At 51.7% G+C, this 24,278-nt stretch overlaps 1 protein-coding gene across 3 annotated transcripts in view; it reads left to right on the forward strand.

The window, feature by feature from the left end:
* Positions 1-24,278, forward strand: part of MYO18B (myosin XVIIIB) — a 242,074-nt gene that overhangs the window by 55,365 nt on the left and 162,431 nt on the right. For all 3 annotated transcript variants that reach the window (XM_060400839.1, XM_060400838.1, XM_060400837.1), the window contains 6 exons: positions 5,517-5,690; positions 8,965-9,055; positions 10,903-11,095; positions 14,216-14,296; positions 16,351-16,498; positions 22,607-22,766. In XM_060400839.1, coding sequence (XP_060256822.1) covers positions 5,517-5,690; positions 8,965-9,055; positions 10,903-11,095; positions 14,216-14,296; positions 16,351-16,498; positions 22,607-22,766 — 847 coding nt within the window. The remainder of the gene's footprint in view (positions 1-5,516; positions 5,691-8,964; positions 9,056-10,902; positions 11,096-14,215; positions 14,297-16,350; positions 16,499-22,606; positions 22,767-24,278) is intronic.

Raw genomic sequence — 24,278 nt, forward strand, 5'->3', positions numbered from 1 at the left:
AGGCCATATCGGTCTGCACAGAACGTCCCCTTCTTGGAGTGTCATACCATATTCCTTAAAGGCTCTGAGATGTCCTGCAATTAAGAAACTTGTGTTACCAAACAATGGGCAAAGTGATACCACACAGCATCCATTTCTCCCCAGGGAACACCTGCTCTGAGGAGCCCTTTGGGAGACTCCGACCCTGGCCATGCGGCTGCTCTGTCCTGCTCCACAGTCCTCTGGTCACCCAGGGAGTTTCTTGCCCTGCCCTCGGTAGCACAGTTCAGTGCAGTCCAGTTCAGTCCAGTCGCTCAGTCGTGTCCGACTCTTTGCGACCCCATGAATCACAGCACGCCAGGCCTCCCTGTCTATCACCAACTCCCGGAGTTCACTCAGACTCACGTCCATCGAGTCAGTGATGCCATCCAGCCATCTCATCCTCTGTCATCCCCTTCTCCTCCTGCCCCCAATCCCTCCCAGCATCAGAGTCTTTTCCAATGATTCAACTTTTTGCATGAGGTGGCCAAAATACTGGAGTTGCAGCTTTAGCATCATTCCTTCCAAAGAAATTCCAGGGCTGATCTCCTTTAGGAGGGACTGGTTGGATCTCTTTGCAGTTCAAGGGACTCGCAAGAGCCTTCTCCAACACCACAGTTCAAAAGCATCAATTCTTCGGTGCTCAGCTTTCTTCACAGTCCAACTCTCACATCCATACACGGCCACTGGAAAAACCATAGCCTTGACTAGACAGACCTTTGTTGGCAAAGTAATGTCTCTGCTTTTGAATATGCTATCTAGGTTGGTCATAACTTTCCTTCCAAGGAGTAAGCATCTTTTAATTTCATGGCTGCAGTCACCATCTGCAGTGATTTTGGAGCCCAAAAAGATAAAGTCTGCCACTGTTTCCAGCAGCCCGTATGTGTAGACAGTTTCTAGGGATATACAGAGGCACACAACCAAAAGAGCAGCATGCCAGGAATTTGGCTCACTTTCAGAAAACCTTCTCTTGGCCTCAATAATTGAAGAGAGGTATGTGTCAGTCACTCAGTCGTGTTTCACTCTTTGTGACTCTATGGACTGTAGCCCACCAGCCTCCTCTGTCCATGGAATTCTTCAGCCAAGGATACTGGAGTGAGTAGCCATTCCTTTTTCCAGGGAGTCTTCCCAACCCAGGGATCGAACCTGGGTCTACCTGCTGCTTTGGAGGCAGATTCTTTACCATCTGAGCCGCCATGGAAGCCCAATTGAAGGAAAAACCAAACCAAATCATGTTACATGGGATCAGCATCTGAGGCCGTCTCTGAGCCTTAGCACTGTAAATGGGTGCAGCTGCTGAGATAAGGGTTCACGGGCTAGAATCTCACGTGGGAGGTGATCCCAGGAAGCCCTGGGAGGGGCGTGGGGAAGGAAGGCAGCCCTAAGAGCCTATCACCAAAACCAGCTCCTTCTGCAGGCAGCTGGGGCTCCACTCTGCTAGAGGCCTCTGGGGGTCAGCAGAGCACAGCCTGGAGCCGCTGCTGCTGCTACTGCTACTAAGTCATGTCAGTCGTGTGCGACCCCATAGACGGCAGCCCACCCGGAGCCACTGCTCTCAAAAGGTCTTACCTTCAGTCCCTGGGTCAGGAAGATCATGGCAACCCACTCCAGTGTTCTTGCCTGGAGACTCCCATGGACAGAGGAGCCTGGTGGGCTACAGTCCATGGGGTCGCAAAGAGTCGGGCATGACTGAGCAACTAACGCTTTCAAACTTGCAGTCACTGGTTGAGGGCTGGGGATGTTTGTTCCGTGGCACGTCCAGCCACACCCTGTGCTTGAGCAAATGCCCGTGCGAGCAAAGGCCCCCAGCAGAGGGAGCACAGGAAGCCCCGGGGCAGACGGTGGCACAGCGGCAGCCTTCCTGCTCTGGTCCACCCACCATGCTGCCTTCTGAAGTGTGGCCCTGTTGCCTTTTGACTTGACCTACAGCCCACATGTGTGCTCAGGCCAGGTCTGAAATGTGAGATATTGGGGATACCAGAGCTGCCCCTAACCCCATGCCATGACTGGAGGGTCCAGGGACCTAGACTCAAGTGCTGGCTCAGCCATTTACGGCTGTGACTCAGGGCAGGGCAGTTCCCCTCTCTGGGTCTTGGTGGCCTCTGCTGTAAATCAGGCCTAACAGCCTTTAGCCTGCACACCTCCCAAGACAGCTGGGAGATGAGCCAGGGTCATTCAGCCATCCTCCCGCTCCGTGTAGACACACCCAGGTGCGCATTCCTCGGGGAGATGCACAGACTGTTTTTCACTGAGCAGAACTACAGAACTGGTGTCTGCAGGTAGTTCTTTCATAGAGAGCTGTTTCAAGGGTGGGCAGCCCCGTCAGACAACATTGTATTTATGTAAATCCAGCCACACACAGGCAGGTGTGAAGCCAGCGGTTACTGATAACGTATTTTTTCTGTGTGTCATGGGCCCTGAAGGCAAGCCCCCCGCTTCCTCTGGTGTTCCGCTGGAGGGGAGGCTTGCTGCGTCAGACTTGAGGAAGTATGCTGCAGTACTGCATGCTACGGGCAATTTAAGAGATTCTCAAGGGGAATTTTAAGCCTTTGACTCTGATTTTTCGCTCCATTCTGGTTTCAGAACAATATCCCTGTATGAGAGAAGGCTCTTCTGCACGGGCCCAGGGTCAGCACACTGAAAGCTGAAGTCAGGAGGTGCTGAGTTCAGATCTCGCGTCTGCCCATTACCAGCCACGAGACCTCAGAAGGTCGCTCTCTTTGTGGCTCAGTGTTCTCGTAAGCAGACCCTGGCTGCTCTGGTGCCCATGTTCCCGTCCAGTCTGCCTTCTCCCTGCCACAGGTGCCAGCCCAGGGTTCTCAGCCCCCCCTGAGAAAGCCTGGCCTCCACCCGGCTCTGTACAAAGATGTAGGGACCCACGGGGTTGGGTTTGGCGCCTGGCCAGCCTTCAGGGGGCTGGAAGCAGAAACGGGTTTTTCCCGGCAAGGCTCACGTGTACCTCCTGGGTTTCACCAGCAGGATGCTGCGCAGAGCACTTGGAAATATACCCCTTAAGTCAGGCAGGATTTAAAGACCTGCCCCGTCCACTTCAGCTCCTCTTTTCAGACACAGCCATCGCTGAGCCCCTTCATGAGCACTTGTAGCTCCGCAAGGCTATGGGTCACAGCAGGCAGGGTCTGGAGACTGTTTCAGAGGGTGGCAGTGGAGGTGATGGGGCAGGAGAGGGGCAGGGCGTCGGCCGCCTGGACAGTCGTGTTCTGTTGAGTTCACTTTCAGCCCCATCCCAGGAAGAGGATGTCTCATTCAGGGCTAGTAGCCTGTAACGCCTCTCTGTAATGCTTGCTAATCTCCATTATTTTTAGCAAAGAGAAAGCAGACCTCAGGCTCCCAGGTGACTGTATCTAATTAGAATCTAATGGTATCTCTGTACACACATTGTATTTATTTCTGCCTTCTGTTTGTGACAAGTGATGGGGGTGTTGGTTCAAAGACTAGCCCCACCGCATACTCGGGGCGGTAGGGGTGGGCAGGGAGAGACTGAAGAAGCAGCCCTTCCAAATGGGAGTGTGGCAGGTGTAACACACAAGGCAACTGACACCTGAGGCTTGTCTTGGGCGCTGCAAGGTGGGTGGGTCTCCGCCCCTGCCCTCCAGAATCTTAGGAGTTTATTGAGGGGCCGGCACTGGGCTGGGTCACAGAGCCCTTCTGGATGGCCTCAGAAGCGCCCTGCTGTCTCAAGGCTGCATCCCTGTAACAGTGCCCACTGCGGGAGTGGAGAGGGCTGGGTGGACATTTCAGGGGCAGGGAAAGGGTGAGGCCCCTCCAGTTGCCCAGGGCCAGCTCACAGGCCACCCAGGTGCCACATCCTCTCAGTGACCACCCTCAAAAAATGGGCTCTCAGTTAAGATAGCGCTATATAACATTTCCTTTCACTAGGTACTTACAGAAAGTGAAAAGGTCAGTGATTCCACATCAAAGAAAGTCTTACCTAGGGTCATAATATTCTCAAGGTGATATTGAAAGAGACTTCCCTAGTGGCTCAGATGGTAAAGAATCCACCTGCAATGCAGGAGACCTGGGTTCAGTCCTTGGGTTGGGAAGGTCTCCTGGAGAATGGAATGGCTACCTGCTCCAGTATTTCTGCCTGAAGAATCCCATGGGCAGAGGAGCCTGACAGGCTACAGTCCGTATTGATTTTGGGGAAATAGTTCTTCCATTTAGCCTGATTTCTGGTAACTTTTCTGAATCAGTTTTCTCATCTGTAAAATAGGAATGATACTGCTTAATTTAGGACTTTTGTGAAGATTCAGTAATAATAATAAGTAGTTAAGGCTTGTATGTACTGATTTTTTTCTGTGTCACACCTGGAACTCTAAGACAGGTGTTCTGACTCCAAAAGCCATGAGCCGAACAAAGATGACGTTGAACTAAATGGGGTCAGTGAGTGCAGCTGCTACCGCTCTCGTTACTGTCTTCGCCGTCATCACATTGTCCCCTCCACCATTCTCACCACATAGTCACCACCATCGTTCTTACCTTCTTGATCATTTTTTAAAGTGGCAGGACTTTTTTACTAGCCACGTCACCTCTCTGGATCTGTTTTATTATATGTAAAATGGGAATTATTTCTAAAACGGAGGTAATAAAATAACGTTCTTGAGAGAATCAGCACTGAGTACCTGGTGTAGGAGGACCTTGATAAGCAGCGGCCCACGCTCCGTCTTCTTGGGCTTCCCTGGTGGCTCAGCTGGTAAAGAATCCGCTTTGGTTCAATCCCTGGGTGGGGAAGATCCCCTGGAGAAAGAAATGGCAACCCACTCCAGGTGGATATTGTCAAAGCCCCAGATAAGGTCTTTTCCCAAACTTCCAAATCTTCCTTAAACCAGGCAGATTCTTTAAGATGTCTGTTTGAGGAATGATACCCTTATGATCTTTTCCTGATGGATTGAGAAGTCTCTGTTGGCAGCTGTGATTCTTATTTCAAAGAAAGAAACACAGATATGGGAAGATAGGAGATGGGAGAAAATTATTTTAAGTAGAACTGTAGTTCGCCGTAGTAAATCATTAAATTTTAAAATTTGGATTACAAAATTAGTACAGAACCACTGCAGAAAGTGTTTGAATCTATCTCCTTTTCCTTATTTACATAGCAGCTTAGAGTGATTTACACAGTTGATGCCATACTACAGTATGATTTTTTCTAGTCCTTTTCATTTAACGTTACCATATAAGCATTGTCCGTGTTGTATAGGTTTTGTTGCTGATGTTAAGTGGCGTTATGATAGCCCATAGAGAGGGTGATATTTTTAATTGTTTTGGAAAAGTGAACAATGCAGGTGGCAGGGCAGTAGGACTAATGTGTCTCTTGGGAAGGCTGGCTCCTGCCCGAGGCCGTCAGCTGGGGCCAGGCCTCAGCTGTTCGGGCTCCTGCTGGGGGTGGGTGGCCCAGAGGCTGGGAGGTGGCGAGGTTTTCTTGGACGCCTACCCATCACCCGCCCAGGACCTCACTGCACTCCTCTGCTCTGTCCCCTGCGCAGTGGGCCGGAAGCAGTTCATGCGCTTTGAGTGGGCCAGCCATGCAGCAGAGGCCTTGGGCTGTGAGTACGAGGAGCTGAACACGGCCACTTTCAAGCACCACTTGAGACAGATCATCGCGCAGGTGACGTCTGGGCCGAGCCGGCGGAGCCTGGAGGATGAAGAAGCTGGCTCAGGTACCATACCGCGGCCTCCCTGGGTGGGCTGGGTCCCTGCAGAGCCACCCTCTGGGGACACACCAGCATCCTTTCACTATTCATCAAGGATTTATTGAGGGTCTACTGTATGTAGACCTTCGAGGTACAAATGAAGCTGCTTCTCTGGAAATGGACTTGGCCCCTTCCTCCACAGTGCTCTGTCCTGGTCAGAGGCTGCTGAAACCTAGGAGGGGGCCTGTGCTGCCAAGAGGGAGCACTAAGGACGGTGCCAGGGACCATGGCATCTCCACTGGGTGTGGTCTCTGCTGACCCCACTCTAGGTGGGAGACTGATCTGCCAGGACAGAAATGAGGCCAAGGTGGTCAGTTTGGCAGGGAGGACAGTAGATAAGGTTAGAGAGCTCACAGAATAGTCTATTCATGGAGTTTTCTTTTCAGCCTGAGGGAAGCCATGGAGGGGCGCAGGCAGGGGAATGGCACGATTGGTTTACTCTGCGTGAAGCCCAGCCTGGATGAAGAGCAAGGAGTGGGTGGGAACCGATGCAGCTCACCCTGGTGAGGTGACGGAGGCTGGGCAAGGGATGGGCAGACCAGATGGGCGGAGGTGGGCCAGCTCAGGTCTAGTTTACAGTTAGGGCTGTTGGTGTGAGCCCTGGGCAGAAGCAAGGGGCCAGGACGCCTTCTAGGGCTTGAGTCCGAGCAGCCGGAGGAATGCGGGTGCTTTGAATTCACGTGGAGCGGGGCGAGCAGGAGCACACTTACACGGCGCCTGCGCAAGCGCATCTGCTGAGTCCTGGGTCTGCAGCCTCGGTGGCCAGATACTTCGGCTGAAGGAGGTGAGGGCAGAGGACCCCTCAGAGCCCCGGGCGTCTCTGAGAACTCTCCAAGAGGAGCTCTCTGGAGACTGCAGAGTCTGGACTTAGTGGGAAGCACTGTTTTGAACTGTGGTTTTAGCATCGTCTGTTAGAGGCCCCTTGGAGCTACAGGGCTGCTCTGCCTGCCAGGGACTTCAGCTTGACGGCTGATGTCGTGGACTTCACTGCCATCCAGTCCTGCGCTCTGGTGTAAGCTGGGGTCTGCCTAATAGTTACGCCTCCTCTCTGACACGGGTGCACATGTACAGGCACACACTTGTACCATGTACAGGCATGTGCACACAGGCACGTGTGCACACATCTGCACTGTCACATGCACAGCACACACGTGCACACAGTGCGTATATGCACACACACACACACACACAGAAGCACAGTTACATGCATGCACTGCTTGGTGAAGCTGAGTCAACCTCGCAGGCTGAGATCTCAAGGGTAGATGTTAAGCAGGCAGGGGACCAGCAGGCTTGAGAGAGATGCTGGGAGGCTGTGGGTTGCCTAGCAACGAACCAGGTTGCAGGTGGAGTTAAAGCAGGGACGGGAAATGCTTTGGGGCTGCAGCGGGCAGCCTGGAATGTACAAGCAAAACTATTTCTCCAAGCCCTAGGGCCTGCAAATTTGCAAACTGTGTTTCCAGTTCCGTGGCTGGAACCAACACCTAAGGGTCAGTATTTGAGATACGAGCCCCATTCCTTACCCCACTCTGTTCAGTGCCCCTTAATCAGGCTGGCTGTTCTAATGGGACCCATGTGTGTCAATACAAAATTGAGGCCACCATTGTAATAGTTTTCTAAGTTTTTTTTATTCCTCCTAACACTATATGCAGGCACTTTTCCATCTCATTCAATATTTTTCCAGACCTGACTTGAAGTATTCTATTATATGGTTGGACTACAAATTATCTATCCCATTTGCTATTTTTTGGATATTCGAGCTGTCTTGAAAAAGTGATTTTCTGCCAATTTAATGAACAATTGGGAGAATGTATGTACCTAGAAATCTTTGTTTCTCTGCATATTTCAATACAATAAAATCCTAACAGTAAAGTTATTAAGTCCAACATGTTACGGCTTCTGCTGTGAAACTGCCAAATTTCCCCCTAGAAAGAGGAAACAGTAGATATTTACTGAGTACTGTGTGTCAGAAATTGGAATTTGGAGCCAACAGACTCAGGATCAGTCCCCATCCTTGGGGCGCTCTCAGTAGGGGGCAGGGTGGGAGACACAGACTAGCAAAATAAGCAGAAAGTGAAGACACGCTGCGGTCAGTGCTCTAAGACTAGGGCCCGTGTGTCCCCCGGTGGCTCAGGCACTTCGCTCAGCAGAACGTCCTCTGGCTTCATCCGTGGTGGTGCAAATGGCAGGGTTCCCTTCTTTTTCACTTTTAAATAACATGCTACTCATGTCAGGAATCTAAAGTAGTCCAGCTTACAGAGACACAGAGTAGAGTGGTGGTCACTGGGACAGGGGTAGAGTGGGGGGAAAGGAGGCATTTTGATCACAGAGTACATAGTTTCATTCAGTCGAGATGAGAAAACCCTGGAGGACAGACAAATGAAGCGATCAGTAGATGGACATGTCCACTGTACAACAGAGTGCCTGCAGTTTGCAGTAATGTATTCTGTATGTAAAAATCTGTTAATATTATGTTGAAAGTTCTTCTCTCTCCCCCTCAGAGGTGATGGTTATGTTTATGGCATATGTGGTGATGATGTCATGGGTTTATGCTTCAAACTTATCAGGATGTACGATTAAAATTGTACAGGTTTTTTGGTATGTCAATCGTATCTCAGTTTGAAAAGTAAATTTTTCAAAAAAGCAAGGGGGCGTCCCTGGTGGTCCTGTAGGTTAAGACTACCTTCAGTACCAGGGACATGGGTTCTATCCTTGGTCAAGGAACTAAGATCCCACATGCTGCATGTAACAGCCAATAATAATAACAATAACAATGATAATAATAAGGCAGTCTGCAAACACCATTTACTTCCCAAGTAGCCCCGTGAGACTTAACTTAACTCAGTGCCATTTGGCCCTCAGTGTCTTTAGCAGTGAAATGGGCATACCTACCTCCATAAAATAAAAATAAAGATTTTTTTTTAAAAAGGCAAGATAGTCCTGAGAATTGGCCTAATGGGTTCATGGCAGTGGTTACGGCAGGCTTCCCTGAGGAGGTGACATTGGCTTGAGTCCTGAGGGATGACCAGGAGATCACAATGGAGGCGAGGTAGGGTCAGGCCACACAGGACCCTGGAGGACCTGACAAGACACTTGAACTTGATCCTAAGGACGTGAGTAATTTCAGCAGCAGGGTGGTGTGTGTGTGTGTGGTGGAAGGTTCTCTAAGGCCAGCAGTGACGTCCCTGGCCCCAGGCAAGGTCCTGACCGCGGGATGCCCACCCTCCTCTCTTCCCCACTGCAGGGCTCAAGATGACGGGCGTGGAGTGTGTGGAGGGCATGGCCTCCGGCCTGTACCAAGAGGTCTTTGCCGCCGTGGTCTCGCTCATCAACAGGTAACGGCAGCCTTCCCTCTGGTATAGAGGTGGTCTCTTTGCAGCACGTGAATGAGCCCAAGCCTGGGGAGTTTAGCAGAGTGGGCTTCTGTTGAGCTGGAGAGTGGGTTTCTGAGCTGGATGGTGCTGGCTTTAGGGCTGTGTGACTTTGGCAAATCAGCTCACCTCTCTGACCTCCCCTTGTGCATCTGTGAAATATTCAATAGGTCTGTTCCCCAGGGTCACTGCAGATATTAAAGAAGTCAATAAGGGATTCCTATGGCGGTCCAGTGGTTAAGAATCCACGCTTCCATTGCAGAGGGCACGAGTTCAGTCCTTGATCAGAGAACTAAGATCCTGCATGCCACGTAGTACAGCTAAAAAGTAAATAAATAAAAATAAATTTAATAGGAAATCAATAAAAGATAAATTTTAAAATATCTGTGAACAACTCTTCCTAAATTGTGATCATAAAACACTGCAGATATCTGCAGGTAATACTACTGGGAGCCTGTGTTCTCGATCATGGGGAGTGCCTCTCTGAACCCTGGGAAATCTAAGCAGTTCCCAGTGGGGCCGATCCAGAGCTTACGCAAGGGCCTCCCCACCTCCTCCGTGTAAGTGGGAGGTGTCATTAGGCTTCCGACATCCTGTTCAAGGGGTGAGGCTGGTGCGTAGCAACAGCGCAGCTGGGGTTCTCTGTGGGCATAGAGTCGGCTCCCTCTCTTCCTGCCGGAGTAGTTACCCTCTGAGATCGCAGACGCATTATCTAGAAACCAGGGGATCGTGCGTGCTCAGGGGAAGAAGCATTTATCGGTGAATTGCAGGAAGCGGGTGGCTGCTTCCTGGTTGGCTCTGGCGTTCTGGGAGCCCGAATCCGGGAAATGGGTGTATTGGTGATGACGACACTTGCCCATCCTGCTATTTACGAGCACCTAGCGGGCGTCTGGCTTTCTGAACATTAACTCACTTAATCTTCAAGCATGTCTGTGTGGTGTGTCTTATTGGCCCCATTTTATAGATGGAAAACCTCAGCAAATAACAGCAAAACGCTTGAGTTCAAACTTAGGCCTCTCCAAAGCATATAACTGTTCATGCTGATGGGAATAATAGCAAAAAACACTGAGCGCTTACCACGTTCAGAGCCATGGACGTTTTATCACACCTAGCCCTCCCACCAGCCTTCTGAGTTCATCTCCATCATTAGCCCCTTCCATGGCGGACGTTCAGAGACATAGGGCAACTCTGCCAAGACACACAGCCCCACTATGGCTGAGCGAGGGTTGGAACCCACATGTGACTCTGTAAAGTCTCTTAACTCTTGGTTTTTGATGCAGATAGTCTCTTCTCCATCCACCCTCACAGGTTTGTCAAGAGGATCCAGGGAGGTGAAGCTTGAGAGAACTTTGTGAACTGAGGCAGATACTGAACAAAGTTGTTTTTCTGATGCCACATGTCACTAAGAAAGAAAAGGAGGCTCTAGTCCTAATGTTATAGCAAATTTGTGGTGCAGCCTTAAGCAAGTATTTTATCCAGTCTTGGCCTGGTGGAGAGAGCTTATGTCCCAGTGGCCTGCAATGTCCAGGGGAGGCACATTCCATACTTCAGCTTTTTTTATCTTTGCAGCCCCTGGGTGTTCCTATTCATCCCTCCCACCATTTAACATTGGGGGAAACCCATGCTCAGAGAGGTTAAATGACTTTCCCAAAGTCACACAGCCCACAGGTAGTATGTTCTGCTGGGTCTGCAGACCTGCCCAGCATGCTGCCCTGGTTTCTCCATCTCTGTGATGGGGGAGCAGGGGGCCTGGACCAGAAGGGCTCTAAGATTCCATGTCCTCCCGGGGCCCCTCTCCTTTCCCCCCGCAGATCCTTCTCCTCCCACCACCTCTCCATGGCCTCCATCATGGTGGTGGACTCTCCAGGCTTTCAGAACCCCCGGCACCAGGGCAAAGACCGGGCCGCCACCTTCGAGGAGCTGTGCCACAATTACGCTCATGAGCGCCTGCAGCTGCTTTTCTACCAGCGGACCTTCGTCTCGGCGCTGGAGCGATTCCGGGAGGTATGGCTGGGCTGGGTTGGGGCTTCTGGTACTCATCCTGCATTTAGCTTCATGCTGTCTGGTCCAGCACTGATTAAAACCCAAACTCCAGGCCTCACTGCCAGGGCCTCTGCTCCTCCCCTGTCTCCCTCTGTCTCCCATGGCCTCCTACAGTTCAGAGCTTGGGGCTTCTCAGGCCCTGCTCCCACAGCTAACCCTTGTTTGGGCTGAACAGTTCCTCTTCACCCACACACCCAGGCTGAACCGTTCTCCAGCAATTAGGTTGCACCCTTCATGCCCGGCTATGGGTGAAAATCGTGGGGTTTGCACAGTCTCTGGATCATAACGTGGGAGCATCCAGCAAAAGTGAATATTCAGCAGCCCTCCAAGGAGGCTCTGCATGCAAGTCAGGAAACCTGTTCAGGCTCATTCCTGCATGCCTGCCTTTACTTATGTTAAAAAAAAAAATTGAACTGTAACATTTACACAGACAAGTGCCTAAATCCAGAGTGTACGTCTCGTCTCGGTGACTTTGTCCAGCTGAGCACACTCACGCAGCTACCACCCAGGGGAGAGGAGAGTATCGCCAGCATCCCAGATGCCCGCTGGCATCTACTCCCTCCTTCCTCCCTGGTGTTACCACACCTCCTAAAGACCCTGTTTTGAACATTTGATGAAGTGGTCTAGAAAATGCCTAATCTGTATTAGGCATTCCACACGTGGTAGCGTCCATCATATTTTCCCCCGTAATATTTCACTGTATTTCTTTTTGTCAAAGTAAAACACATTCTTTATTTAAAAACTGGCAAGTGCGAGTGAGTGTCCAGAAGCAGAAAATACCGCCTCCTTTACCCCAGCCCCCAGAGGCAGCCCCTGTTCCCTGTGTCAGTATCTCGCACCAGCCGTTTCCCCGTACACGGCCTTCTCTGTAGATTTCACGTCCATCTGCACGCGATTCTGTTGTTTACTTTTTCCTCACAGCATTATGTCGTTCACATTCCCTCCCACCATTCACAGATCTTAGAAAGGATGCCTGTCTCTGGTTATGTCAGATTCCATCTCAGCTCTCCTTTGGACCCCTGGGTGATTCCCACATTTGTTCAGTAGCCAAGTCGTGTCTGACTCTTCGCAGACGCGACTGCCCATGGACTGCAGCACACCAAGCTTCCTGTCCCTTACCATCTCCCGGAGTCTGCCTGGGAGATTTCCACATCTATGCTGTCACAGACAACACCGTGATGAGTATCTTTGAACATAGTGTGGTCTGGACATTTCTGATTACTTTTGTATGCCAGCTGTTATTTCCCAGAGTTTGTTTGCTCTCTCCAGCACTCAGCCCAGCACTTATTGGGTGCTCAGTAAATATTAGAAGGGTCTGCACTGAGTCGTCAGTTCCTGATAACCTCACCGTGATTGCTGACAGCCCTGTAGGATGGACAGTATTAAGATGCTCTTGGGATCCTGGTCTGTATCCTTTCTTCTCGTACCAAGGCTAAAAGGATAGAAACAAAGAACCTGATTAAACATGGACAAAGGGCTTCCCTGGTGGCTCAGTGGTAAAGAATCCACCTGCCAATGCAGGAGGCATGGGTTCAATCCCTGGTCTAGGAAGATCCCATGTGTCTTGGAGCAGCTAAGCCCGCACACCACATCTGCTGAGCCTGTGCTCTCGAGCCTGGCAGGCTCAACTGTTGAAACACGCACAGCCTAGAGCCCACGCTCCGCAACAGAAGCCGCTGCAGTGAGAAGCCCGCGCAACTGGAGTAGCCCCTGCGTGCCGCAGCTGAGAAAAGTCCATGCAGCCACAAAGACTCAGCACAACCCAAGATAAATTAATTAAGAAGATTTTTAAACAGGCAAAGGAATGGAATAGCTATTTCTCCAAAGCAGATAAGCAAATGGCCCATAAACACATGAAAAGATGTTCAGCATCACTAGTTTAGGGAAATGCGAATCAAAACCACATTGAGATACCGTTTCACACCCACTAAATTGAAAAATAAACAAAAAATAAGAACTGCTGGGGAAGATGTAGAGGAGCTGGAACCCATGTGGACTGCTGGGAATAAAAAGTGGTGCAGCTGCCGTGGAAAACAGTATGGTGTTTCTCAGAAAATTAAAAATAGAACCACCATTTGATCCAGAAATTCCACTTCTGGGTATCTACCCTAAAGGATTCCAAGCAAGCTCTCAAAGAGAGATTTGTTCACCCGTGTTCATGACAGAATTACTCGTAATAGCCAAAAGGTGGGAGCAACGCAAGTGTCCATCAGCGAATGAATGGATAAGCATACGTGCTGTTTTCATACAAGGGGCTGTCATTCAACTATGAAAAGGAAGGAAATTCTGACACAGGCTGTGACTAGATGAACCTTGAGAACACTGTACTGAGTGCAGCAAGTCAGTCACAGAAGGACAAATCCTGTATGATTCTGCTCATGTGAGATGCTTAGAGCGGTCCCATTCATAGAGACAGAAACGGGGAGAGGGAAGCAGGGAGCTCGTGTTTACTGGGTGCCGAGTTTCAGTTTTGCAAGATGGAAAGTTTTGGAGCTGGATGGTGGTGAAGGGTACACAACAATGTCAATGTGCTTTATGCCGATGAGCTGTGCCCTTAAAAATGACTTAAATGCAGACTTCCTGGGGGTCCAGAGGCTAAGGTGCTACACTCCCAATGCGGGGACCCAGGTTTGGTCCTTGGTCAGGGACTAGGGGCTCCCCTGGTGGCTCAGACGGTAAAGAATCCGCCAGCAGTGCGGAGGACCTGGTTCGGGAAGATCCCCTGGAGGAGGCCGTGGTAGCCTACCCCAGTATTCTCGCCTGGAGAATCACCATGCACAGAGGAGCCTGGCGGGCTATAGTCCATGGGGCCACAAAGAGTCGGACACGACTGAGCGCCGCACAGGGCAGGGGCAGGGAGACTAGACCCCACACGCCACAACCAAGACACTGCGCCACCAAATAAATAAATAGTTTAAATGGTAAATTTTATGCCGCGTGTATGCTACCACTATCAAAAATAACAATAAAAAGAGGCCAAGGTGTGATGACTAAAGCCCTCACTTCTCTTAAACCTCCTCCAGAAGCTTCTTCCCCTCAGCTCGCAGAAGGAACTAATACCGAACTTATGTGACTTTCTAGGAAGACGTGCCTGTGCAGTTTGACCTCCCGGAGTCATCCCCGGGGACCACAGTGGCCGTGGTGGACCAGACTCCTTCGCAGGTAACCCAGGGCCCTGTGAACCAAGGCTCTCAGATGCCTCTCAGGCTTTTTATCGAAATACTGGCAGATTGGGGTCTTTGAGCTATTAGATCACAGCTCTGTTCACACTTCAAATGACCCACAGAGTGTTCAAAACACTGACCCTGGGGACCCCGTCCCAGATTCTGTGTTGATTGGTCTGAGGGTGTGGCCTAGACAACCAGCATTTCAGTCCCATCGGGTTGAGAGTCTGAGTCTGCGTCTTGGAACGCACTCACGCCTGGAGCCTGTGGACGGAGCCATGGGGCTCCAGGGCTGGACCCAGTGACCTCCAGGCACTGTCACCTGGAAAGGTCAGGTGTTCAGACTAAGATGCTGCGCCCAGCAGAGACCAGGACAGTCGGGGGCCCCTGGGGATGGAGAATGGGGGTGATGCTGGATCCAGGCCCCTGAGCTCCCTGGAGGCAGACAGACTTTAGTTTGGGGGATCCCTGAGTCTTTGCCTCCCTCTCCCTGCCCCCAGAACCCACTGTGCTGACCCCTGATCTGCCGCTCTGCCTAGCCCTCTCTCAGCAGTCCATGACTGTCACACTGGAATTTGCCCTCCCTCATTGCCCCACCCCCAACTCCCCCCCACCTGCTGTAAAAGAAAGGGCTCAGGCTGGGGAGCTTGCCGGGCTCCAATCAGATCTTGGTGGTCTTGGGCGCATCACTTCTCTCTGAACCTCGGCTTTCTCATCACCCAAGTGGGAACAACAGGTAGTACCACTGGGTTGTCCTGAAGACCCGTGAGATCCAGGACAAACAGCCCCACAGGGTGGGTGACACCCAGTAGGTGTCCTGCTGATCACATTTCTCCTGCACTTGGACACCTTTTCCCGGTTCCCTGGCTTCTCTCAGCTTGCAGCGGGCTGCACCTTGACCTGCAAAGCACTCTCTACCGTGAGCCCTGCGGGCCCTTCACGGCCACTTCTGCTGCTCCCTGGTGCCTCCTGGGCTGGGCCCCTGTCCCTGTCCTGCTTCCTCCCTCCCTGGGAGGGGCGAGCCTGAGGGACCACCCAGACAGTGTGAGGAGGAAAAGATCCTGGTGTCCCCAGGACTCCTGGGCAGTGGCTGGAACAGCTGGGAGGGGCTGGCTATAGATTTCAGCTCCAGCAAGAGGCCATGGTGAAGACCCAGGATCCTGGGGACAGATCCACTTGTGCCTGGGCCTCTCCATGTGACCCTGGACGTGTCCCTTCCCCTCGCTGGACCCCTCTCAGTGGGGTGTGGACTGATATTCCTGTGTCAGAGTGAGCAACTGTCCTGGTTTACCAGGGACGTTGCTGACCTGGCATTGAAATCCTCATGTCCTGGGAAGCCCTTGACCCTGGGCACGCTGGGACCATTGGCCATCATACACATCACATTTCCTCTTTAACTGTTTGACACCATGTTCGGACGCATTAGCTCCCTGGGGACCCTTGGATAAGCCCTGCAGATCCCCAGGCCTCTCCCCGTTTCCCACGTGTGGAGATGCAAGGTCACCTGGAGGGTCTCTGATGCCAGTGCTGGATTTAACATTTCACATTTGTGTGGTTGAGGCAAGTTCACTTTCTCTAAGATGTTCTTGGTGCCTTTTTCCTCTCAAGATTTTACTGTAAAAAATAAGAGGACGTGATGGGGATGGGCTTCATCCTTTCATGTTAGGCTGTGCACGAGGAGACCAGCTGCCCGTGTGGAGCCAGGGATGTGTGGTGGACAGAGGGCTCGCTCGGGTTAAACCCTCACCTTGGAGGACCGCGTTGTCAGTCTCTATTTTGCAGAAGGAGAGATGAGCCTCAGAGAGGGGCAGTAAGTTGCCCAGGGTCATCCAGGAGATGCAGACAGGCAGGATCCAGACCCTTGTAACCAAGAGATTGGTAGTCCTGTGGCTTCTCCACTGAGAGTCTGGGGGTGAGCGGAGCGTGGATCCAGAGCAGCACGTCTGAGTCGTGATGCCTGGGCCACAGACCCCCGACTCCCTAGGTGGGACGAGAAGCCCAGGCCTGGCCTCTCTCGGGGGGCTCCTCAGTGTATCCTGGGTCTCCCGCCAGGTGCGCCTGCCAGCCGGAGGAGGTGCCGAGGATGCCAGGGGCCTGTTCTGGATCTTGGATGAGGAGGTCCGGGTGGAGGGCTCCCAGGACAGCGTGGTGCTCGAGCGCCTCTGTGCCGCCTCTGAGAAGCACGGAGCTGGAGCTGAAGGTGAGGGAGGGAGCCAGCGGGGCGGGGGCTGCCGGCCTGCCCGGGAGTTGGCCTCTCTCCTCGAAGCCCTGGTGAGGCCTGCCCTGGGGGCTGTGCACCTGCCTGGGCGTGCGCGCATCCATCCGTGCATTCACCACGCGCTCTGAGCGGGCTCTAATCTACACGGAGGCAAGCAGCCTGATGGGGCCCCTGCCCTTGCTGGGGAGCGGCACGGGAGGGAGAGGACAAGCTGACGCCTAAGTGCATGCGAGTCCGCTGAGCCTGAGATGGCGGACGGGCCTGCTGGTGGGCGTCAGGCGGACCTCACTTCTCCGGCAGCCAGGGGCTCTCAGGGGAGAGGCCTGCAGGGAAACCTGACGGGGAGCCAGGTGTGCAGTGCAGGACAAACAGGGAGATGTCGTACGGGCTCAGACCTCCAGCCCTGGCAGGCCTCGCAGAAAACATTGGCTTTAACCCAAGCAATGAGAAGCCATGTGGGATTCTAGGCAGTGGGAGCTATGGTCAGAGTCGAGTTCTAGAAGGTTCCCCAGACTGCATTGTGGAGACACGAGAGGAAGGCAGCTGGGAGGTGAGAGGAGCCGCCTCCCCGGGGAGGTGGGCAGGCTCTGGAGTTGCCGAGCACTGGCTGATGGGCTGGGTTGGTGAGAGGAGAAGTGCAGGGGAGTGGACGCTTGGAGCTGAAACTGAGTTCAGAGGCCATGGGGTTTGGCATCCATCAGCTTTCAGTTCAAGTCCATCTATTTGCATCTATTTGTAGTTTCACCAAATCAATCTCACAGCATTTTGAACAATGGAGATGGAGCTCGCCCTGGCTGCCTTCTCTCCAGAATTTCTGCTGCCTTGGTGGGGTGAGGGGATGTACCCACAGAACTCGGTCATCAGCTGCCAAGCGCTGCAGTTGTTACTGACGAGGCCGAGGCTGTGATACAATGAAGAAAATCATCCCCGTCTTCCCAGGGGCTGGAGGAGTGCTGTGTGCACTCCATGCAGGGGCCAGGCTCCGGGCTTTGTGTAGAGTGTCTGGTTGAATTCTGTCCCATATTTAGAGGTCCATATCTTACCCCTCTGCCCCGACCCCAGGATGAGGAAAGTGAGCTCCAGAGAGAGGCTTGTAGAGAATGCTTGTCTGTGATCACCCAGACGGTGCATGTCAGAAGGCAGATTCAACACAGCCATGTCTGCCTCTCGGCCTCGAGTGAGCCTCCTTCCACCCGGACGCCCCCAGGCCTATAAGAAGACAAATGCACTGTGGGGTCTTCCAGGACCCACCTGACATGGCAGTCAGATTGTGGGCTTGTTCATTCACTGGTTCCTTCAACAAATACTTCTGGAGCGCCTGAAATGTAGGCTAAGAAATAAACCTGTGAACAAAACAAAAATGTCCACCCGAGGGAATGACATTCCAGCAGAGGAGATGGATGAGAAAGAAAAACACCAAAATCTATAAGAAGACACTGAGGACCACAGTTCTAGTTTGGATCACTAACAGAACGAAGGCTGGCAGTGAAGATGCCCAGGGATTCGGCCCTGGGACATCCCGGGGACAAGGCTTGTGTCCAGCAAAGGTAGCTGGGGAGGAGTGGCCGGGGATGTCGGAGGGGGGATGAGAGGGTGTGGCATTCTGGAAGCCTCAGGAGGAGGGACAGACCAACCGAGTTAAATGCTCTTGAAAGTTTGAGTGAGGCGTGACTGAAGAATGGCCATGACTTGGCTGCGTGGAGGTCCCTGGCCACCGAGAAAAGTGCAGCTCCGATGGGAGTATTTGGTGTGACCTTCTTACTGGAATGGCTTATGAGAAATTGGGGGAGGAGCTGGAGAAAGACGTGGACGGCACTCAGCGCTGCTGGGCTGGAGCCTCTGTCCGGGACACACATGGAGCGCTTCTGCACCTGATGGCTCCCGCTGCTCTCCTGGGGCCACACCCAGAGCATCAGTGCCCACATGGCTCCCGAGAGCTTGTCTCTGCGGCGACTTGCCTGGGCCCAGGAGGGGCTGTGCCTGGGGCCCACAGTACTCTCAGGGGTCCACAACAATCTTTTAATTTCTGTTACAAGTAGAAGAAAAAAATGGACTTTAAGGCAAATACATGTTTTAAGTTTATATTGTGGACTGAACTGTATTCCCCCTCCTCAAAAATTCTTATGTTGAATTTCTAACCCCTAGCACCCGAGAATGGAACTTTCTGTAGATCAGTTCAGTTCAGTTCAGTCACTCAGTCATGTCTGACTCTGCGACCCCATGAATCGCAGCACGCCAGGCCTCCCTGTCCATCACCAGCTCCCGGAGTTCACTCAGACTCACATCCATTGAGTCCGTGATGCCATCCAGCCATCTCATCCTCTGTCATCCCCTTCTCCCCCTGCCCCCAATCCCTCCCAGCATCAGAGTCTTTTCCAATGAGTCAACTCTTCGCATGAGGTGGCCAAAGTACTGGAGCTTCAGCTTTAGCATCATTCCTTCCAAAGAAATCCCAGGGCTGATCTCCTTCAGAATGGACTGGTTGGATCTCCTTGCAGTCCAAGGGACTCTCAAGAGTCTTCTCCAACACCACAGTTCAAAAGCATCAATTCTTCGGTGCTCAGCTTTCTTCACAGTCCAACTCTCACATCCGTACATGACCACAGGAAAACCATAGCCTTGACTAGACGGACCTTAGTTGTCAAAGTAATGTCTGCTTTTGAATATACTATCTAGGTTGGTCATAACTTTTGGTCTATAGATACAGGGTCCTTAAAGAGGCAAGTAAGTACAACTAAGGTCACTGTTCAGTTCAGTCACTCAGTTGTGTCTGACTCTTTGCTGAACCATGGGCTGCAGCACGCCAGGCTTCCCTGTCCATCACCAACTCCTGGAGCTTACTCAAACTCATGTCCATTGCATCAGCGAAGCCATCCAGCCATCTCATCCCCTATCATCCCCTTCTCCTCCCGCCTTCAATCTTTCCCAGCATCAGGGTCTTTCCCAAAGAGTCAGTTCTTTGCATCAGGTGGCCAGAGTATTGGAGTTTCAGCTTCAGCATCAGTCTTTCCTATGAATATTCAGGACTGATTTCCTTTAGGATGGACTGGTTGAATCTCCGTGCAGTCCAAGGGACTCTCAAGACTCTTCTCCAACACCACAGTTCAAAAGCATCAATTCTTTGGCACTCAACTTTCTTTATAGTTCAACTTTCACATCCATACATGACCACTGGAAAAACCATAGCCTTGACTAGACGGACCTTTGTTGGTAAAGTAATGTCTCTGCTTTTTAATATGCTATGTAGGTTGGTCATAGCTGTTCTTCCAAGGAGTAAGCATCCTTTAATTTCATGGCTGCAGTCACCATCTGCTGTGATTTTGGAGCCCCAAAATATAAAGCCTCTCACTGTTTCCACTGTTTCCCCATCTATTTGCCATGAAATGATGGGACTGGATGCCATGATCTTTGTTTTCTGAATATTGAGTTTTAAGCCAACTTTTTCACCATCCTCTTTCACTTTCATCAACAGGCTCTTTAGTTCCTCACTTTCTGCCATGAGGGTGATGTCATCTGCGTATCTGAGGTTATTGATCTTTCTACCAGCAATCTTGATTCCAGCTTGTGCTTCATCCAGCCCAGCATTTCACATGATATACTCTGTATTCAAGTTAAATAAGCAGGGTGACAATATACAGCCTTGACATACTCTTTTCCCGATTTGGAACCAATCTGTTGTTCCATGTCCAGTTCTGACTGTTGCTTCTTGATGTGCATACAGATTTCTCAGGAGGTCACCGTGGTGGGTCCTAATTTAATATGACTGGTCCTTCAGAGGAGAGATTAGGACACAGACGTGTACAAAGAAAGACGCAGGGAAAGGGTATCCATCTGCAAGCCAAGGAGAGAGGCCTCAGTGAAACCAACCCTGCTAATACCTTGACCTTGGGCTTCCAGCCACATAGTCTGTAATGCTTTGTTATGGCAGCTGTAGCAAACCAATATAATATACTAATGTATTATTAATGTCAATCCTTCTTTGTACTGACACAGTCATGAAGTATAATTTTGTGTACTTGTATATATGTACACGACCCTGGACTGCCCTCACCCTGGAGGTGGGGGTCATAGTGCTTGGTGTGATGCTGCCCATGATTCTCTGTTCCAGAAGGTCACCTCTTTTTTCTGAGGTACTGGCCTCTGCCACCGGGAGGGGCAGTCGGAACTGCTATTTGTGGGGCCTTAGTCTGAGCCGGGCCGTGTGGGCACCGTCACACCCCACCTCTGGGGAGTACCTGGGGCCTTGGAGAAGCCTGACGACTGACCAGGGTCCTGTGGGCCCTGTCTTCAGGAAGTGTCTCCAGGGTTCTGGAATGGTTATTTTCTTCCTGGGAGACTGTAGAGGAGGAAACTCACCCACAGAAAGCCAAGAGACAGAGCTGTTAGCAGCCTACCCAGGCACTGGACCTGAGCGTCCTGGGTTGGACCCGTGCTCCACTAGTTAGCTGCAATGTGTGTGCATTGTAGGAAGTCACCTCCTTCCTCGCCTGTAGGATGGTGACACCCCCGGCCCTGGGGTGAGGAGAGAGGGGCTCGGGTGCACCCAGAAGCATTTGTAAGGCCTCCTCCTTCGGCTCCCTGCTCGGCGCTCCTCCACAGAGGCCTCTCTGACCCTGTCCGCTCTGTAGCCGCACTGCTTCCTTCCTGACGCCCTCCTCGTCTCCTTCAGGGCCTCTTCTGGGTTCTGGGATGTTTGGCGACCTGTTCTCTTGGCTTGCTTCTCATCAGCCCAACGACCTCCCTATATGCGCCCCACTCCTCCGGGTCAGAGGATGCCTGTCTTCTGCTCTGCCGTCTCCCCAGGGCCTGGGCCAGAGCAGGGCCCCGTGGACCCCTGCCTTTGCCCCCTCCCTACCTGTCCCCTGCTCTGCTCTGATGCGGAATCGAGTGAACCAGAGTTCTCAAATGGAGTGTTTCCTGGATCCTGACATTTAGGCTAAAGACACAGAAAGCGGGGCCAGAAGCAGAGGTGTCCTGTAGGGTGTGGTGGGGGCAGGACTCAAAGCCCTTTTCCTCTCTCTGTGAGACCTGAAGACACATGAAGGCTCTCGGGTCCCAGGGGAGAGATTCTTGTCCTGGACTGACTGATAGACACATTAACTCAGACATTTTGGTATTAAAAAAATTATTTTTTGCCTCTGGGGCTTTCCAATTAGCTCTGAGTTAATGAGAACATTCACTCAAGCAGAATACGTGGGGCTCGCTAGCTGTTGCCTCTCACTTACGATGGACGCTGGGCAGAGGAAGAGACCGAGGCTCAGAGGTTTACATGGTTTGGCCCCTGTCCCACTATAAAAAAACGGTCAGGTCAGGATTTGAACCCAGGTCTTCTCTAACTGCATACCCCTTTATTTCTCCCACTATGTCCCTTGGAACCAGGTGTCCACCAGCATCTCCCAAGAATTTGCTGTGCATTTATTTGGCAACTGGTATTCTAGACAATTTTAAGTGGTACCTACATGTATTTTCAAAATATTTAATAATTGTGTATTTATTTCCATGAATATTAGAAAGTAAATATAGCTGGCACACCAAACCTGCAGTATAATGCTTCTTTACAAATGGATTTTACCTGTAAAACTGTGAGTCGATTGAAAGAAAACATAAAAAAACGGTTCAGGTGATTCATGGTACTGGCTAAAATCACAAAGATGGTACGTGCTAATGGTAATTGGGGAATGCAGGTATCTTCGATTTAAGAAAGCAAGGAGGAGGGGCTTTCCTGGTGGTCCAGTGGTTAAGACTTCGCCTTCCAATGTAGGGGACCTGGGTTAGATCTCTGTTTGGGGAACTAACATCCTGCATGCCTCGAAGCTGAAAAATCAAATTGTAAAACAGAAACAGTACTGTAACAAATTCAGTAAAGACGTTAAAACCAGTCCACATCCGAAAAACTGGCAGAGGAAGCAAGGAGGAACAGAATGCAGGTTGGAAGCTGTGCGTGTAAATGCGCAAAGCCGGGGAGACGCAGTGCCCAGAACCGATAGCTTGAATCATATCAAAATGAGAAAAGCGTGTTCTCAAAGACGCCAAGCGGTGACAGAGTGTCCCCGCTAGGCCCCGGCACTCACGCCCTGTGTCTGCTTTCAGGAGCCTCTGCCCTCCGGACCTGTGAGCAGCCCCTCCAGTGCGAGATCGCCCACCAGCTGGGGCACGACCCTGTGCGCTATGACCTCACGGGCTGGCTCCACAGGACCAAACCCAACCTTTCAGCCCTGGATGCCCCCCAGGTCCTACAGCATTCGAACAGGTGAGCCCAGCCAGGGCTGAGGATGGGCGGGGGGCGTTCGAGGTGCTGGGGCCGTGCAGTCATAGCAGCCCAGTCAGTGATGGAGGGCTGGTACGGGGACCCTTCCCTAATGACACAAAGACCTGTAACTCTTAACAAGCGCAATTCAGCATCTCCTGGGACTGGCCCGAGTCCAGCCAAGGAGGAAAGCTGGCCGTCTGGGGAGGTGGAACAAAAGCTAGGAAGCTGTGACTTCTTATTCATTAAGTATCTGGGAGATGATGTGACTGGAAGGACTTTTATGGACATCCTCCAACTAGGGAATCATAAAACCGAAGTGATAACTTTTTGCAGCCTGAAAAAAGCTGACTGCATTTCTTGACTTCTCTGCTCAGATGTGCTGGCAGAGGGCTACCTTGAATTCAGAGAGCTATTGGAAAATGCTTGTTGGGGGAGTGTGTGCGTGTGTGAAGCTGAGACCACGTTTACTAACTCCCTGCTGTGCACCTGGCATCAGAGGAAACACTTGATAAGGGTCTTTAAATATATGTGTATTTACCTACTTATTTATTTGACTGTGCTGTGTCTTTAATTGCAGCATGCAAATCTTGTTCCCTGACTAGGGATTGAACCCAGGCCTCCTACGTAGGGAGCAATGAGTCTTTTAGCCACTGGGCCACCAGGGAAGTTCCTATAAGGGTCTTTTTAATCCTTACAACAACTGTATCCCTAGCCCCATTTTATGAATGAGAAAACTGAGGCCTCAGGAGGTGACGTGGTCCACCTGTGACCACATAACAGAAGAGTGGCGGAGCCAGAATACAGTTTGGGTCTGAGTGGCCCTTGGAAGGCGTTCACAGAGCCAGATGGTCAGAGTCGATTGGAAAAACCTAGTGGGGGCTCAGGGAAGCACGGCTCCCAGAGAGAGAGCTAGTCAGAGGATAGGGCAGAAGGAGGAGTAACAGGCACATAGAGTGCTGCATGGGGAGCCGGGGCACCTGAGTCCAGCCCAGCCCCGTGCCCCCTGGGGTGACTGTGGGCAGCCCCTTTCCTTCTCCAGGGTTTCTCGCTTCCTCCTCTGCAACCTCAGGGTTTTTTGGGTGAGGCCGCATCGCACAGCTGTGGAGTCAGGCAGATGCTCAGGTTCTGCTTTTGCCTTTTTCAGGCTGCATGACTCAGGCCTCAGTTTCTTAGTCTGAGAAGTAGGAATGATGCTGCCACGCTTACAAGTGTGATGTAAGGCTTTGGTGACGTGACAGAGTGGAGGGCTTATTAAGGAGCCTAGGTCATGGTTACCCCTCAACACGCATCTTGTGGCCTCCCTGTAAATCCCCCTGCTGCTCAGGAACCTCAAGCTGAGTGAGGGGTGTAGAGGTGGGGAAGGGCAGGCACACCTTGGTTAGCCAGGTGGCCTGGTGAGTGTGGAGCCTTCTGGGACAAGGAGCTGCGTGTGCTCACGAGGAGGAGAGTATGGCAGGTGTGGCAGTGCACCAGCAGGGTGTCTTGCGGGCTTGCGAGCCACGGGTTGCGAGT

The sequence above is a fragment of the Ovis aries genome, chromosome 17 (assembly GCF_016772045.2).
Source record: "Ovis aries strain OAR_USU_Benz2616 breed Rambouillet chromosome 17, ARS-UI_Ramb_v3.0, whole genome shotgun sequence".
In the NCBI taxonomy this organism is placed as follows: domain Eukaryota; kingdom Metazoa; phylum Chordata; class Mammalia; order Artiodactyla; family Bovidae; genus Ovis; species Ovis aries.